Source organism: Larus michahellis, chromosome 2 (assembly GCF_964199755.1).
Source record: "Larus michahellis chromosome 2, bLarMic1.1, whole genome shotgun sequence".
Classification (NCBI taxonomy): domain Eukaryota; kingdom Metazoa; phylum Chordata; class Aves; order Charadriiformes; family Laridae; genus Larus; species Larus michahellis.
Window position 1 is genome coordinate 121,979,374 of NC_133897.1, and position 17,336 is coordinate 121,996,709.

Genomic DNA, 17,336 nt, shown 5'->3' on the forward strand with positions numbered 1-17,336 from the left:
TACACATACAATGAAATGTTGGAAGTATTTTGCTTTGTATTAAGCTTTACAATACTCATTACTGTATGTTTGTTAACTTGATTGCTTTGTGCCCTATGGATCTAGGAAAACCTAAACAATGCATAAAGAAATTCAATAGCTACTCTTTTTTTTGCATTTTTTTTTTAAATTTACACTTAAACCAGCTGTTTTCATATTACAGATTTTTGAAGACTTAAGTTCATATATACTCTAGAACTGTAGCTGTATGATTTTGGTTGGATGAGGATGAAGCTTTCCTTACCAGCTCTTTTGTTTCTCCATCATGCTTTGCATTGAAGTCTTTAGGTTGAAACTTCCACAGTAATGAAAGGTCAGTCAAAAGAAGTGGAACTTTCAGAGGGTTTCGGAAGGACACTTCAACAGTTATTGGTTCTATTAAAAAAGTGCAAGAAAGTAATGACAACAGGCTATCCTCACCACAATCTGAAGGTTCACTTAACTCAAACCATTCTTGTGCAAACAACTTGTACAAGAACATCAGTTTAAGTCTACAATAACACAGGAAATACCGTACATATTTATCTAATTCACTTTATTTCTGAAGTGTATAAATCTTAACTTTACCTTCTATCACAGCAAGTGGAAATCTGGAGTTATCTGAGTAGCGATTTAAACAGAACTGTGTTGGTTGAAAGTTTGAAGGTATTATTCCTTTGTTTATCACAGAAACAATCTGCTCCTCGAGTTCCTTCCACTGTTGTGATGATTCCGAGTCATACTCCTGATCCAGACTTACATGCGTAGCTGCCTGCTTTTCACCTAGTATGAGTAAGACAATCTTAGAAGATGAAAACAGTGGCACGTAACAGTTGCAACACAGGGCTGCACTGGCAATTTGGTAAGTATTGTTAAAATATCTTAAATTCTCAGTCACTGTCATTTTTATGTTACAGTTGACTTAAGTCACAGAATTGCAAGACATTTTCAAATATACACATGGAAGACAATAGTGAGGATAATTTGAGTATAGTTCTATTTGCAAATTTTGGAAACCCAAGATTTTAGCATGCTACATGGTATACTCAGTTTACAGATTATTTTTACTTTTTGACAGAATACAGACCCACAGTAGAGCCCTGGTTTACATAAGAATTTCCACTCAGCTTACTTCACATTCAGCAATCACAGAGTTTCAAACATTTCATCCAAGAGAAAGTTAACTGTAAAGCTAATTTCTAGCATTGGCAATAGCACCTAGCATTTGCTAAAACATTAATAACCCCTTTCATGAAGTTCATTACAGACTTGCATTGAAGCTTTCCATCTATGAAAAACAGTGGAAGTCGGCACATCCATGAATGCAGATTTCATATTTACACTGTAAGTCTGAAGACAACTAGCGAGTAGGTACTAAGCTTAAGCTTTTCTTTTGAAATCTGATTTAAGAAGTTACCTTGTCACGTTAGTTTTACATAATGATAGATTTTTTATTTTTTTTTTTTTTACATGACACCAACTCTTGCATATATTTTGTTTCCATAAAAAAGGGAATTTAAGCTGTTTACATAAAGTTTTCTAACCTTCTGCTGGTCTTCGATCATGCCCAAAGAAAACACGGGTTGCTGAGCTGTTAATATATGGTAAAGGAAGCTGTGGCAAGGGACCATCAGGTGATAGCTGGGTTACATTCTGGAGCAAAGGAGGAAAACGGTGTCATGCCATTATACAAATACATAATGTCCATGCTGTACATTACCAATAACTGAATGATAAGGAAGCCAAGTTATAAGCAGTCAAAGTTTGAACAGGTGGTATTTTTAAAATGGAATTAATCATTTCAATTAACTGTTTTGATAGTTTCTTCTGGTTTGACAGACTGAAGTGGTATTTTTTTCCTTCAGTAAGAGTTTAAAGTTCATGAAAACTTTATGGAAAAAGGAGAATAATGATCTAATCAGTATTGTGGCTGCATGGCTGTTACAAGCTTTATTTGATGCAAAGCTTGACTCTCTAACTCAGAATTCGATAAGCTATGTTGACTACACCACCACCATTACACAAGACTTACCACAGCTAAGCTCTGGACTCAAACACCAGCCTCAAGTAAGGTCTACCACAACTTGTAAAGACCACAGAAATTCTGTTTACAAGCTTTAAAAGACAGTAAGTAACTATACAGCTGCAAGTTGTGTGGTGAGGTGATATCAGCACTAAACACACAATAATGTACATAGTATACTGCAATCCAGAATCACTCACAAACTTACAGCCAACTTGATGAGTCACTTCATCTATAAAAACCCATACTAATTAATAAAATTCACTACAACTTGGATGGAGAGTACTTTATAGTACCAGAAAAGGTGACAGAGCTAGCCAGTCTTTATTAAACATTTATTATAATGATTTTTGAGGCTTTTGATAAATTGATCAAAACATAACAGATCCAATTCTTCTGAAAGAAACAACTATCACAAACTGCAATTCGGCCATGACCCTCAAAAGGAAGAATTAATTTTACTGTAATAAAAACACATAAAAAGTATCACACTAATATGCATTAGTGGAAGTACACTTAATACACACTAGATGCAGAATATTTGGGTTTTTGAAGCCTAAAGTAAAAAATGAACACATTAACTAGATAAAACGACCCTGGAACAAAGCAGGTATGACAGAAAAATCATTTAATGACTTCATAAAGAGTTACTGGTAATAAACTTACTGATTACTCAAGGAATAAAGACAATGAAAAGTCATTTACCTTATAAACATAAAGATATTCTCTTAAAAAAGCTCCTTGCTGAGCTGGAGGTTGTTTACTATCGTTGATCAAAATATGCCTGAAGGCAGACACAGCATTGTCAAGCTGACGAAGTGTAAAGGACTGGCGACCAATAGTGAAATTAATGTGGTCTTCTGCAAGGGACCAGCCTTTCCCTTTGTAAACCTGCATGGCTTGACAGTAGCAACGTAAGGCATGTTTTTTCTGCAAGGAAAAAAAAAAAAGATTATTTCTCAAATAATCCCATTAGCCACTCATTGCAATTTTAGCATTAGGAAGATTGAACATTAAGTCAGAAAAAGCTACTGAAGTTTTTACCACCACCCCCACTATGCTAAGAGTAATGTTTGCAGATCTGTACCTCATAGCACGTGGTCAACACTAATCTAAGTACAGAAGTGTTGGTTCCTACAGTACAGAGCCTAGCCTGCAGATTAAATTCACTTTTTTCAAAGACTAGTGTAACAGGCAGTAAGTTACAAAAGCTAAATCACAAGAGAAGACTCTTTCTAAAATAGCATTCTGCATTGCTTTAGGACTGACTGCTGAAGTCTACATAGCTCTACCGCCAAGCCTCAGGACATAAACTAGATTTAACACATTTAATTTCACTCCATAGCTGAACTTCCAGTGTGACACTTCTAGTCAATTGTTGCTCAGTAGCCAGGCTACAGACAAAATCCATGCAAAGCAAACCAACAAAACCACAGCCTTACGGTACACAGAAGACAAAATTACCAATCACATCACCCATTGGGAGATAGATGCTCTGCTCCCAGTCAGCTCCACAGTTCCTTTCCTGTAGCTACAGTGGGACCAGGGCATTCAGTCACAAGTCTAGGTATTGAACATCTACAAAGACATTCACTGTACTGGCAAGTCTTAGCTTCTAAAAAAAAGGGAACAGCATTCCCTTATTTACAGCTGTAATGGGAAAAATCTAAGATATGTTCAAATTGGTATAGTGATGACACCAGAGTACAAGCAGTAAATCCTTAACATCAGCAGATATTACTGACACTTTAAAATATGGTATTACAGCATGCAGCTGATCAGCCTGCCTGACTTCCCTTCAGCAGCATTTAATATTTTGGTGTCTCTAAGGATATGGCGGGGGGGGGGGACCCTACATTTACTGTAACACTGCAGAAGTATCCCTTGGAAACCAGAATCCCTACAAGAATTAGACACAAACAACAAGAGACCTGTTACATGAAGACAAAGTCAAAGCTTTACAAAATGCACGCGCTTTCCCAGGCAAAGGAGTAAGACATAAAAGAATAAATAAAAAAACTGTGATCAACAGCTCCCTGTCAGTACTATTGTCATAACAATAGACAGGGAAACTACTACATGAAGAAAGCCAAGGTGGGGGGGAACATTCCTACTGTTCTTCACACATGTGATTTTAAATACAGAAGTCAAGAGTACAATACTTTCTGTGGTCCTTATCAGGGCAAAAACAAGATTAAAGTAGAATGGAAAACATCCCCCAAGACCACAGGGCTTTGTTTCAAACCGAATTCTGATGCCTGGGTTCTCCTGTATTACCAATTCGCAATACAAACCTGTTTCTACCACAGGTTCACAGCTTATCAGTAAACTGAAATTGACTGTATTCAGGAACAGCCCCATAACTGGACTCCAGTGACTACCCTCAGCAGGAATAAAGCACAAGCGATCTTTAGAGAGTCTATCCCAAAACTGTGGCAGAAATAAAGCACACAAGTTATGTCCAAACTTTTGAGTTTATTTACCAGTTAGAGCTGCCTGCGCAGCAATGTGAATGGAAGTAAAACCAATCTGATTTCTATTGGTTTAATTGCTACTTAAGTCTAAGCAGCCATAAAGAGATGCTTTAGTTTGTCTTGTAGTAACTGTTCATACACCTGTGCCTCCACTAAAAAGCCCGTGGTTAAGGCACCAGGAAAAACAGATATCTAAATTTTGCTATTATTATAATAAATTAAAAGTTTAACAAATCTTAACTCCTACAACTCACTCTTCTCTCAAGAGCAAAAACACTCCTTTGCCCAAACAAAAAGCCTTATATTTCACTGTCTATAAGACTGAGACCCAGAGATGCAAACACACATCACTTCAGTTTCGAGTCAGTGATCTTCAGCATTACTTCAAATACAGAAGTAAAAGACTATGCTGATCAACACAGAAGTCATTTTCAGAAGATCACACAGCTGAATACTTCTGACTAATACAAAAGTGTCAGAAGCCAGGCATCTTTTTCCAGACTAATGACACATTTAACACGTTTTTCAGAATAAGTATCAAATACTGAGCATATTTTCCCTGTGGAAAGATAATACTTACCTGGCCTGCTTTACTAAACCTATGGCCAGCCAGTATCATATGAAATGCAAATTTTCTAACCATCGGACTTCTCATGTTTATGAAGCAGTGTGCTGCCTGCTCCAACAGAAGTGCGCTGCGAAGATCTGAATCCTATTTAAAAGCAAAAAGGAGAATTAACCTCAAAGTTGAATACAAACATGATGATAACAGTGGCCTTTTTTTAATGCTAACAGGGAAAATAGGCTGTAACAGTGCTGTGAAGCTGAAGATTCTTTTATATAAAAACATTTATGTATATGTGTGCAGATAAAAGAAAAAAGGCTAAAAGTATTTTTCACTTTGTTATATGTATAGTGTTCAATACCAAACACGCTGGTAGTTTTTCCCAGTGAAGATATTTACATATCAACCTGTTTCGGTATAAGTGACAAGTGTTCAAGGCCAGGCTGGATGAGGCTTTGAGCAGTCTGGTCTAGTGGGAGGTGTCCCTGCCGAGGGCAGGGGGGTTGGAACTAGATGATATTTAAGGTCCCTTCCAACCCAAGCCATTCTGTGATTCTGTGACAAAAGAAATATTTTCTGCTTTTTCAGTTACTCATGCTACTGTTTCTAACACTTAACCATTAGCTCTAAAGCAGTACCTTTTCCCCCTCCCTCCCCCTGCAGAAGTTAAGGCTAGAAATAAAAAATAAGAGCTTTACTAGGATGAAGGAAAAATAGAGGGAGCAGTGGAACTTAGTGAATTTGTATCACAAGAAGCAGAATGATTTCTTAATAGTGTACAATTTCTTATTATTACGCCCTTCTCTTCTCATGCCAAGGCACAGCTGTATTCAACCAATCAGAACAGAATCTACTTGATTTTACCACAACTGAATTCCATGCTATCAGTGTGGTCCAAGTATGTCTCTTGACTACAAATACACTCAGAGATACCTATATAGTATCCTGTGAAGATTTTCCTTGCAACTGCCAAAAGGCACCACAAGCATAATAGATATAATTTTAAGTTGTAAAATGATTGCGCAGAGCCAATACTACTTAAATTCCTTGCTTAAATAACTTCTACTGTTCATATAAATTTTAGTAGCAAGCTTAAGTTGAAAGGGCAAGAATAAAGCTACAATGGCACTTGATAGAGAAACTTACAGAACTAAGCAAATTTATTCGATGCTTAATCTATCCCAGGAAAAAAAATCTCAGAAGCATCACATCTGGTGCAGCTGGCCACAAAGACAGAACTAACTGCCAGTTAGACTTTCCTCTCAAGCTGCATAGAAGACACTATACCTTTTTGGTATTACATTTGTTTCACTCTTTTTCAAGCAATACCCTTTCTGGGCTATTAGAAGTTAATTCCATGCTTAATTTCCACCATTTAATATTACAGAAGTGTTCAGACTAGCTTTCACTTACACAGTAAGATTTTAATGATTCATAACAGCTGAGCTCCAGTAATGCCTTAGTTACTTAAACTATACAGCACTTCTGATTATATGTGGGATAGTACCCATTATGGCTCTGGCAAGCCACGCTAATACTTTTAACCTGTGAGTTCTTAAACTGAAAGTATGCCACACAAGAGCTAAGCAGATGTCAAAGAAATCCAAAGATAACAAATGCACATTTGGATATGTAAAGAAGTCAAGCAAATCATTTGACTAGAAAGAAAAAGAGTAACAGTACTAGTTTCTTCCCTTGAAGCGTAAACAGAGTTTTCTTCGCTTCATGCTTTACAGCAGCTCATTTGCTACCTTGGGCTAGCAAACATCACAGAACAAAAATTAGAATGTAACCTAGAAGTGCTTGGGTAAATAAACAAAGGGGGAAGGGCAGGAGTGGAAAAAGCTACTAAGTGTTTTACCTCACTGGTTAAACGAATCAGAAGAGCAGCTGCTTCTGAATATTTGCTTTGACTTTTTAAGATTTCAGCACTAAGCAGCACACAACGTTCAGCCAGAACCATGTTCCTAAAGCAAAAAACATAAATGTGTTAATAAATATTTATCAAAATAAACCATGGAAAACTTTTCACCTCAAAACTGACAAATTTTCTCCACATCACACCAGACTGATGTTCTATGGTTTATCCTTCTTAAATTAAAAGATATGAAAGTTCATCCCCTGCAAAACAACCACATACAGGTTGACACAGTTTCTTATCCTACTATTACAGTAGCTTTTCAAAAGTCAAAGCTAGAGAGCATTTTAGAGGACAGTACTGTATTTATAAGAATACCAACTAAAATGATCAAACCAACTAAGCGATCTGATAAACAAGTCCAATAGCCAGAAACAAGCTGTGCTGGGTTGACCACGCTGCTCTATCACATCCCCTCCTCAGCAAGACTCGGGGAGAAAGTTACATTAAAAAGCTCATGTGCTGAGATAAGGACAGGGAGATCACTCACCAGTTAGTCACAAGCAAAACAGACTTGGTTTGGGGAAGACTAAATTAATTTATTGCCAATCAATAACAGAATAGGATAGCAATAAATTAAAAACAAAACTGGAACACCTTCCCTCAACTCCTCCTTCTTCCCAGGCTCAACTTCACTCCCAACTCTTCTACCTCATCCTCCCGCCAAGCAGGGCAGAGGGACACAGAAAAGTAGTTGCAGTTAGTTCCTAACATTTCATATCTGATGCTCCTTCCTCCTCATGTTCTTCCCCTGCTCCAGTGCGGTGTCCCTCCCACAGAGTTCTTCAAGAATTGCTCCAGGATGGGTCCTTTCCATGGGGTACAGTCCTTCAGGAACAGACTGTTCCAGTGGGGGTTCCCCATGCGTCCCAGGTCCTGACAGGAATCTGCTCTGGTGTAGACTCTCCACAGGCTGCAGCTTCTTTCAGGGCACATTCACCTGTTCCGGCACTGGGTCCTCCACGAGCTGCAGTGTGGATCCCTGTTCTACTGTGGTCCTCCATGGACTGCACAGGGACAGCCTACTTCACCATGGTCTTGTCCACCAGCTGCAAGGAAGCACCTCCTCCCCCTACTTCCTCATTGACCTTGGTGTCTGCAGGGCTGTTTCTCTCATTTCTCACTCCTCTCTCACAGCTGCTGCTGTTTTTACCCTTTCTTAAGTATGTCACAAAGGCATCACCAGCACCACTGACAGGCTGAGACTTGGGCAGCAGCAAGACCACTTTGGAACTGGGTGAAAACTGTCTCTGTCCAACAGAGGGGCAGCTCCTGCTGTGTTCTCCAGAAGCCACCCCTGCAGCCACCCCACTACCAAAATCTTCCAAGTAAATCCAATACACAAGTTCAATAAGCACTCTGTTCAGAACAGCACAGAACCCCTTCCAATGTTATCCCAGCTAAACTAACACATCTTACTCTATAAAAAGTTACCATCATTCTGTGATCTTTTAGTCATCTGGCACTATCACTGTGCAGGGGAAGAAAGTCGAGCCACCAGGTCTTTCAACTTTCATTGGATCAGTATGAAAGTAAACAACATACTTGCAGATATCTCGATAGGTCTGAATCGCTGTTTCCATATAGTGAGCAGGATACGGTCTAGGAGCTCCAGGCTGAAGAAAAGCTGATACTGCTGCCATTTCCTACAAGTGAAATTCAGTACTGTCACTGTAGTTTTTTCAAAAAAACTGTAAGCCTCAAAGTGCTGAGGAACATGTTTCCGTTACTCATTCAAGGTCATCATATAATCAGTTACTTGCATATAGAAGTGTATCCAACCCACTATAACTGATAAAAGGTTTAATAAAATAGCCTATTTATGGCTCTGCTTGTAATTAACTAGACAGCAGTAAAAGAGTTATACACACTCACAGAAGTGTTTTCAGTTGATGGTACCCTCAACACTATGCAGAAGCATTGATTCAGTACTGCCTTACAAGTCCAAGAGGTAATTTCATATTGCAGGAACAATCTTTCTGATAAAGTAGCACTATTTTAAGATGAGGACTGTTTTCTGAGTTTTGCTTAAATGAAGTTACATTCTTAGCTTCCAAGGAAACACTTGTAAAACGTGCACTCTGAAATTTTACTTCTTTACTTACGGGGTGAAGATAGGATAGCAAAGTTTTCCTGCAATAAGACTAAGACTTGTAGGTTGCAAAAATTCATAATTAAGACCTCTACAAACCATTCATTAAGAAATTAAGATAACTTTTCAGATTATCCAAATGCAGAGCAACTCTCTGTACTGCAAAAATAGACATTTATGTAAAGGTTTTACATCAAGATGGGACAGTGTATACAAGAATGCTTCCATAGCTCTACAATGTAGTTTCAAATTAAATCAAGCTAATCAGACTAAAGCCTACAAGACAGTTTCTAACAATTGTTAAAACAAGCTTATTGTCCCCCAGTGCTCCCATTTATCTTATTGAAAATTATTTTAGTCACATATATCTTCACTCTCAAGAGAAATCAATGAATGAGTATGTGTTTACAGTGAAGTTCAGTAGTGACAGACTCAAACTGTATCACTCAAGAGTCTTAACCAAAAAGAAGGTACAATACCATATTTATAGTGACATAGTCTTGACTTCCTGGCAAATAAGTATTTTGCCGAAGTCTAAAAGAGATATTATAAAATCATTTCACACCTGTTCGAGTTATCAGACTACAAGTTTAAAGATCCATTTTGCTGGAGGTTGCTCCTTTCATATTTCACATTTTAAGAATTAAGTCTTCAACTTTTATTCACACCTGTACTCCGTTCATAAAACGGCCAATAGATTTGAGAACACATTAGCATTTCCTGAAGATATGCAGCAAATTTGGCAAGACCCTTGTAAATTTGGAGGTGGAGGGAAGAGACTGAATTTTGTTACCTTCAGACAAATATTAGAGATTATTAAGAAAAGTTTACAGAATGTTTATGTTATGTGAAGTACCAACCAGTGCTCCAGCTGCATAAAGCATTGCCTGATCATTTAAGAAGTCTTTCTTTGCTGTATGGTAACAGCTATATGCAAGTTCATAGTGTTGCACCAAAAAGCACAAGTCTGCCATTTTCCGGATTTGAAGCTCTGGTGCTTCTGGTGGATACCTATAAATACAAATATTTAAATTCAAAGTCATAATTTTAATAAATAGAGCAAGACATGCTCTATAAAGTCTTCCCATCTCATCTTAATTTCTATTCACAGAGTAGGAATAAAAACTGCATTGCTTCAGCCTCACCTAAAAAACAGCTAAGAAAAGTAAAGCTGCTTCCTTTCTACCACATGTAACTTGGTTACACACCCTACTTTCTGATTAATGAAATTCACTGCTCCACTAACATTGAAAGCAAGCATTTCTCTTAGCTAAGAAATACTGAAAAAAAGTATGCAGCTATCACTGAAACTGCTCAGGAAGATTAACCGTTAAAGCTAAACAGAGCTTTGAGAAGGAAAAAAAAAAAAAGAGGACTTTGACTGTTCATCTAGATGTAGCTGTTATTTCTCACCATTTCTTTTGAAAGAAAAAAATCCACTAAAACACTATGCAAGTTCCTGTCCTCCGCAAGCATCAGTCTATCTTTTGATTAGTCAAATAGATAAGAATCACTTCAAGTGAAGATCAAATACATTTTCACAGACACTTGTTAGTCAAACTTTGTAGGAGGCAAACCATGCTTGCAAGTTCAATACAGGAAGTTGAAATTAACAACATTCTGATTATGAATCCAAAGACATACAGCACACAAATTTAAAGCCATACATAAGTGTCAGGGACATTAACTTTGGCTAGGTAATATCTAGAGCTTAATTTAGCTCTCAAACACTTTTGCAAAAGCAATAGACTTAATAGTCAATCAAGCAACTGCAGTAAATGGTGTTTCGCTTAAGTAAGAATAAAAAAAGCTTGTAGAAATCTAAAAAAAAAAAAACCACCCCACCTTACAGCAGACCATAGCTTCTTTTTATTATTATTACTCTTAAAAATGTACATTATTTGTAACTTAGAAAGTTACACTGTAAATATAGCAGGCAGACGGGTCTGTAAATAGTTTGTTTTATCCCTTTTTCTTTAAGTTCTGCTACTGCGTTATTGTACAGTTTTAGGCATAGTACTTTTCATGATTTCTCCAATTAAAGTCTTACGATATTGCTGATTTACTTCACTTCGCAGAACACCAAATAAACACAGGCTTTCCCTCCCCAAAAAACGAGGTTTATTTTCGGTTTATATCTAAAGGTATGGACTGAAATTACTTACAGCAAACCAGAAGTATTCTTCAGTTCATTTATACTCTTCTCTGGAACCTTGCTGCCGCTAAACCATTTTTTCGTAGCAGAAAACAGTGATCGACTCAAGCCTTTCCTGGATATTAACTGCAAAGAGACACTAAATTAGAGTACTACATTGCAAGAGATACACTTATATAAAAGTTAAACTAATATAAAAGCCTCAAGCTCCATTAAGGCTTTCCAAATTCTGGGTTTGTTTTTTTTTCATAAAACAGAAATAAACAAAAACAATAAAATAACCAAGAGCGCACTCCTTTAGAATGAATCACTGAAGTTGCAATTAATTTATTTATTCTATGTCAGACACCTAAACTTCACTATTGTTGCTGCAAACTGCAGACATCTCAATACTAAAAACTAAAACATTTGATGTATCTATTTGAAATCTAAACATATTATCTAATTTCTGGTATCAGTCCAGCCTAAAATCTAGATTAAGTACATAATTCAAGACAGAACTTTCTCCCCTTCATCACCCACCCAAAGCATCACCATACTGCAAACATCGATTTCAAGTGTCAAGGGTACAGTCATGCCTGCACGCGACATTACACAACTTTATTCTTATAGATGATTGCCACTAACGAGGAAACTTCCACATGGAATTATCATTTCCAAGATATAGGGCCAACTACGTCTCTTTTTAAAGCTAATTTTTAAGAAAATGTAACTTTTCTTACCACGACTAGGAACATATACTACATTCCTAATGGTAAGGCTGTTTTCTATGCTTTATGTATGCACTTTTTTTTTTTTTAGGTGGCTTCATAAAACTTTTCAAGCATAAACATGGTCAGCATATAGAAACTCCCAACTGTCAATTCAGGGAGAAAGTGTTCCTTACAGCATGTGATACTTCGTATCAAAACCCCTCATACTTAAAAGTATAACCTGAATGGACAATTCAATCAAATTACAAAGTTCAGATAACAGACTAATATTTGGGTCCAAGTCTAATGCTAAGTACTGTAATTTGATTGTATTATCTATGTCAATCCATCTCTCCAACTGTTTAAGACCATATAAAAGTGAAACACTCAGGAAGGACCTTACTGTGATGGAAATAACTTTAATGCATGTCCTTGACTTAACATAGGCATGATAATAACTATAACTTCCAATAAGTTTGAGAGAAGAATATTCAGTTGCAAAGACTACTGAGATCAAAACAGAACTGCATGATTTAGGGTGTCCGTGCATTTCTCCCCCTGTCAAGAAGCAGCGGTGGAAGAATGTAGCTTTTTGGCAGACAATTATTGATGAATACACATTTCTTAACTTTTGCTGTGCATTCTAATGTAGAAACACAAAAGGTACATTTTGTTCCTTGTGCCAGAATCGTCCAGAAGCATAAAAATACTAAGATTTTAGGAGTGAGGACGGATAACCCTGATAACAGTTCAGACAGGCTTTCACCAAGAAGCCACCTTGCACTGAAGCTCTGTTGAAACAAGTTGGTTTTTTTGGTTGTTGTTTGTTTTGGGGTTTTTTTTAAAGACAAATTGAGCAAAAAATGATGATTTCCGTTATTTCTGTTCAATTTACTTACAGTTTTCAATAACATCATTGAATCATTAGATGCATAAGGAAGTAATAATTTTAAAACAGATTTTTGGATAACTGGATTTATACCCCAACAGTTTTTCCTTATTACGGCACAAAGTATTTTTAAAAGTAAACTGACCTGATCATTAAGTTGCCGAATTGTCTTCTCTATATGTGGCAAAAGTCCCCTAAATGTGAATTCCTGTATGAACTGTCTAATTCGATCGTGATCTGTGAGTGTTAAACAAGCACCATGAGGCGTGCCAGAATTTGATTTCTTCGAGTCTTGCAATGATGCAGTAGCCTTCATGTAATCCGTACTATCCAGACTGCCACTGGGATGATCCAGTTGAAGGGGGTGAGTCTTAAAATTATTTGATAGGCCATCTATTCAAAGATTGAAACAAAAACCCCAATAAGTATAAAGTTACTTAAACATTTTGGTTTTAAAACACCATTTTTACTAGCCTACTTTAAAGATTTCATTACTCAGAACTCTGTTAAGCAAAGCTATTCACCAATTATTCTGCACTACAGATCAATGCTAAGCAGACAGCAGCAGAGCACTACTTGAGTATTACATCACTCCTGAAATTCTTCAGAAACCTCAGGGAATCTCAGGAACTCCAACATGGCTAAATAAGTAAATTTTTGGTTCTCAACTACATGGCAAAGAATCCCCAAGTATCAACAATACTGCAGGAAAATTATGAAAACATTAAAACCAAAGTCAAATGTTCTCAAAAAGTTGGAAATGCTGCAGTTACTACAACAGCTCCATTGGATCCGTTCACTCTTTTCTGCTTCTGTTCTAAGGTTAAAAAAAACCAAGCTGATTTTCCATGCCCCTCCAATCAATCACGATGTAAAATAACCTCCTTCAAAGTCCTCTTAGTTCAGTGAAAAGAGCTGCTGACCACTACTGCATCTAGCTATCCAAACTAGACAAAGACAACATTTCACCCTAAGATTTAAATAGCTCTCTTATTGATTAACTCCTTTCTATACAAGAAAATCAGCTTGCTTTATCTAGCCCTAGCTAGCACTGAGCAACACTGAGCTGTGAAAGCAAGTTCTTAATGGATTTTACTCATGAAACATAAGCCAGGGTATACAAAATTCAAACAGCAGCTTGCAGGCTACATCTGGGCTGTAATGCCCTACAAAGCCGCTTTTGTAGACAACTGCAGGTTCCCCTACATACGCAAGGTCTCCCCATGCCTTTCAAGTCAGGTCTGAAGGGTCTGGACTGAGCGAGGCCAGACAGCGTGGGGTACCTCCACTTCTTCCCTATTTGATGATGGTTCTCATCTGAATCCTACATAGCTGCCTTAAAAATTTAAAAAAAAAAAAAAAGGCCAGGCATTAATTTGCACTCAATTTCATTTACTGTCCTCTGCCATCCACGAGTTCAATTGGGAGGCAAGTTCTTCCAGCCAACTTACAAAGTGAGTCACTACACTCAGTCATTTCCAGATTTAAAACCAAAAACAAAAAAAAAAAAAACAAACAAACCCAAACCACTGCACACACCTCAGCTTCCAAGCTACATCAGAGCACACTAACTGGAACTTTTATTATGATGAAAATAATAAAAAGTAACATAGGTTTACATGTTTTAATTGTTAGAGTTTGCAGACAATGTGCTTCATCTTACAGAAGATGAGCCCAATACATCAATACCCATCTACCAATTACCTCCAATCCAGTACATCAGCATCACAGCATTTTTCTTTGTGGACACCAGGTTATATCAATTTTGAGCACTTAGAAAGTTATTACTTTGAATTCCCCAACAAATCAGTTAAGTGATTATTGTCCAAGACATGAGACAGCTGTATAAATGCTATCACTTCAATATTTTGATAGAAGTTACAAAAATACCTTTAATTTCACTGTCTAAGCCATCTGATATCAAGTGATCAGTATTCTTGTTTGAAATGACAGTATAAGGACAATCATCATAGCAATCCTGTGAGGGGGGAAAAAAAAAAAAAGGAAAAACGTCAGAATTTTAAGAATACTGGAGCGCACACAACAGTCAGTCAACAGTACTTGATAACTTTAATAACAGTTAACTGAATTATTAAGAAAGCATGTTTGTTTGTATACATTCATTTCTTAAGTAGTTTGTAATGCCTTAAGAACCCGTCACACTGTAAATATGGAAGTTATATTCACCAACAAATGAAGCAAGTATCTTCTGTCTTTTTCAAATAGCTTCACGGACAAATAAAGCAAGCAACTTCAACTGCCTACAGCAGTGAAAATACACTCCCTAAAGTGATTCCTGAACAAGGTCAAGAAAAAAAAAAAAATCTACATTGGACAGTCAACGTGGGACAGAAAAAACAAAAGTTTTTTCTTTCAAAAACAAACTAATTAGTTTATGGTGGAATATTACTTACTGGTCCTCTTAGTTTACAGAATACAAGATGTTTTGACTTCCCAGTGCCAGCTAGAATTGGTAAAGAACTATGATTCCACAAACCAACCTTCTAATCAGATGCAGTTAAAACTGCAGGTCAGTCAAAAGCAAATTCAAGAAGGAATATTTTTGGACCTGAAGCCAAAAATACAGACATTTATGGCCAGCTGAATTCAAGACTCCGAGCTAAGACACACTATCATTTGCCATCTTAGCAGATGACAAACCAGAATGGACTGCAAGAAGTTACCAGAAAAAAAACCCACACATACCCCCACAAAACAACACACCCACATTGTTCAGTGAAGTACAGAAGACTGGGAAGACACACAAATTTTATGAGTAAAGAAAATTAATCAAAGTGAAGGTAGAAAGTTACTATTAATAGGACACTTCTGAGGTTACTTGCTCTTGTCAGTGCATAAAGCATGTCTATTATTTCAGTGCTCCTGTCACTCTCTTTCTGACAGTTTAGTATTTCAGTGCTCCTTACTGTTAATTTAAGTAGCATAGAGGACAATTCTCTGAGAGGGCACTCATCTTATGCTCTCGCAAAAAATCATAGCTATGTTAGAAGTATCTTGACTGCATATTAGCCCATTCTGTAGAAATGCATACGTAATACTAAGGAAAAATTTAACAGAACTAAGATGGTCTTTCATATGCACCTTCGAAATTATTTTTAGAATACTATAATACCTGGTTCTGGATAGTGTTTTTCTGAAGGTACTGACTCCAAGGATCTGGTATCTGTTCATCTGTTCCTCTATTAGACACCCGAGAATTTATTTTCAGCAAATAGCAACCCTGAGTTCCGTATCTCTGCTTCATCTCTTCATAAATGGAGTCAGCTCTGAAAGAATAAAATAACATTTACCCTGCCTTGATATCAAACCAATTCTATTCTAAGTGTGTACTGCAACAAGCTATTTTGGACTATCATCCATAGGGATTAAAAGGAAAATTCTCCTATTTTTAAAACGGTGAAACTGAGAATCTTTAAGAATTAGTTCAGCGAGCTAGCAGAGAAAGCATCTACCTCCAGAAGCTAGGACTGATTGTTTTCATTTTAAATGAACACAAAAAGTAGATTTAAAAATAATACTTGACGAAATCTGCCTTGATAATAGCCAGCATACTAGTTAACAGATCCTGTTACACGTCTAATCTCAACAGAATTTATAAATGCAAGCATTTCAGTCAGAATTCATCCATAAGTTCACTGAAGGCAGAAGGCCCACCTTTGTTCCTCTCCTGTGCTCACATCATGCAGCAACACATAGTATTTGAGCGTGTTTGGTATAAACCACTTGGGATATAAGTATTCGTTACTATGCTGAATTCGATGTTGTTCTTGAGACAGCTTCAGAAATTGCTCCACAGGCTCTGGTTCACTAGAAGAAACTACAAGCATACCTAAATTCAAGTTAAGGACATTTACCAAAAGAACCCAGGAACAACCATTGATCATACAATAAAACAGGAAGTGTATAAAATAAAATAGATGAGTACAATCTTTAAACCTGTAAAACACACAGGCACAAAAGTACGTACAATTAGAATTTGGCCTTAGTCTCAATAAAAAGCACTATTTAAACAGTCAGTTAAGAAACATCTATAACATAAGATGAAACAGGATTTTGCTCCAATTCTGAGGTTGAATGCAAGTTTAAACTGATACATTATTAGCTAATACTTCATCTAAGTTTTTAGATGCAGACCAACTGTTCACATATGAAACATACAACTGAAATTCACCCCCAGAGTACTTCAGTTTTCAACTTCCAAGGAGAGTTGGGACTTTATGGTATCACCTGAGCAACAATAACAGCCAGTATTCATAAATACAGCAAAAATCTTCTGAATAAAAATGTTCAGATTTTTACCTCAACTTAACTACAAAATCATTAATAAGGAACATCCTGCTCTGCTACATCTATTCACCAAATCAAAGACATTAATTCAGAGAAGCGAGAAAACAAGTTGTACTTCAAATGTTAGTAAAGTTCAGAAGTCTAAGCCCAGAATGAATATTTTGCCAAGTTAATTCTGCACAAATTTGGCTACTAACATACC

At 36.8% G+C, this 17,336-nt stretch overlaps 1 protein-coding gene across 5 annotated transcripts in view; it reads right to left on the minus strand.

The window, feature by feature from the left end:
- The window catches only part of TRAPPC8 (trafficking protein particle complex subunit 8), a 56,876-nt gene that overhangs the window by 26,046 nt on the left and 13,494 nt on the right, over nt 1–17,336 (minus strand). For all 5 annotated transcript variants that reach the window (XM_074576912.1, XM_074576911.1, XM_074576910.1 and 2 more), the window contains 13 exons: nt 16,502–16,676; nt 15,960–16,113; nt 14,717–14,804; nt 12,972–13,219; nt 11,256–11,371; nt 9,951–10,101; nt 8,544–8,644; nt 6,942–7,047; nt 5,096–5,227; nt 2,747–2,971; nt 1,563–1,671; nt 607–801; nt 284–414 (listed from right to left, as the gene is read on the minus strand). In XM_074576912.1, the coding sequence (XP_074433013.1) occupies nt 284–414; nt 607–801; nt 1,563–1,671; nt 2,747–2,971; nt 5,096–5,227; nt 6,942–7,047; nt 8,544–8,644; nt 9,951–10,101; nt 11,256–11,371; nt 12,972–13,219; nt 14,717–14,804; nt 15,960–16,113; nt 16,502–16,676 (1,931 nt within the window). The remainder of the gene's footprint in view (nt 1–283; nt 415–606; nt 802–1,562; nt 1,672–2,746; nt 2,972–5,095; nt 5,228–6,941; nt 7,048–8,543; nt 8,645–9,950; nt 10,102–11,255; nt 11,372–12,971; nt 13,220–14,716; nt 14,805–15,959; nt 16,114–16,501; nt 16,677–17,336) is intronic.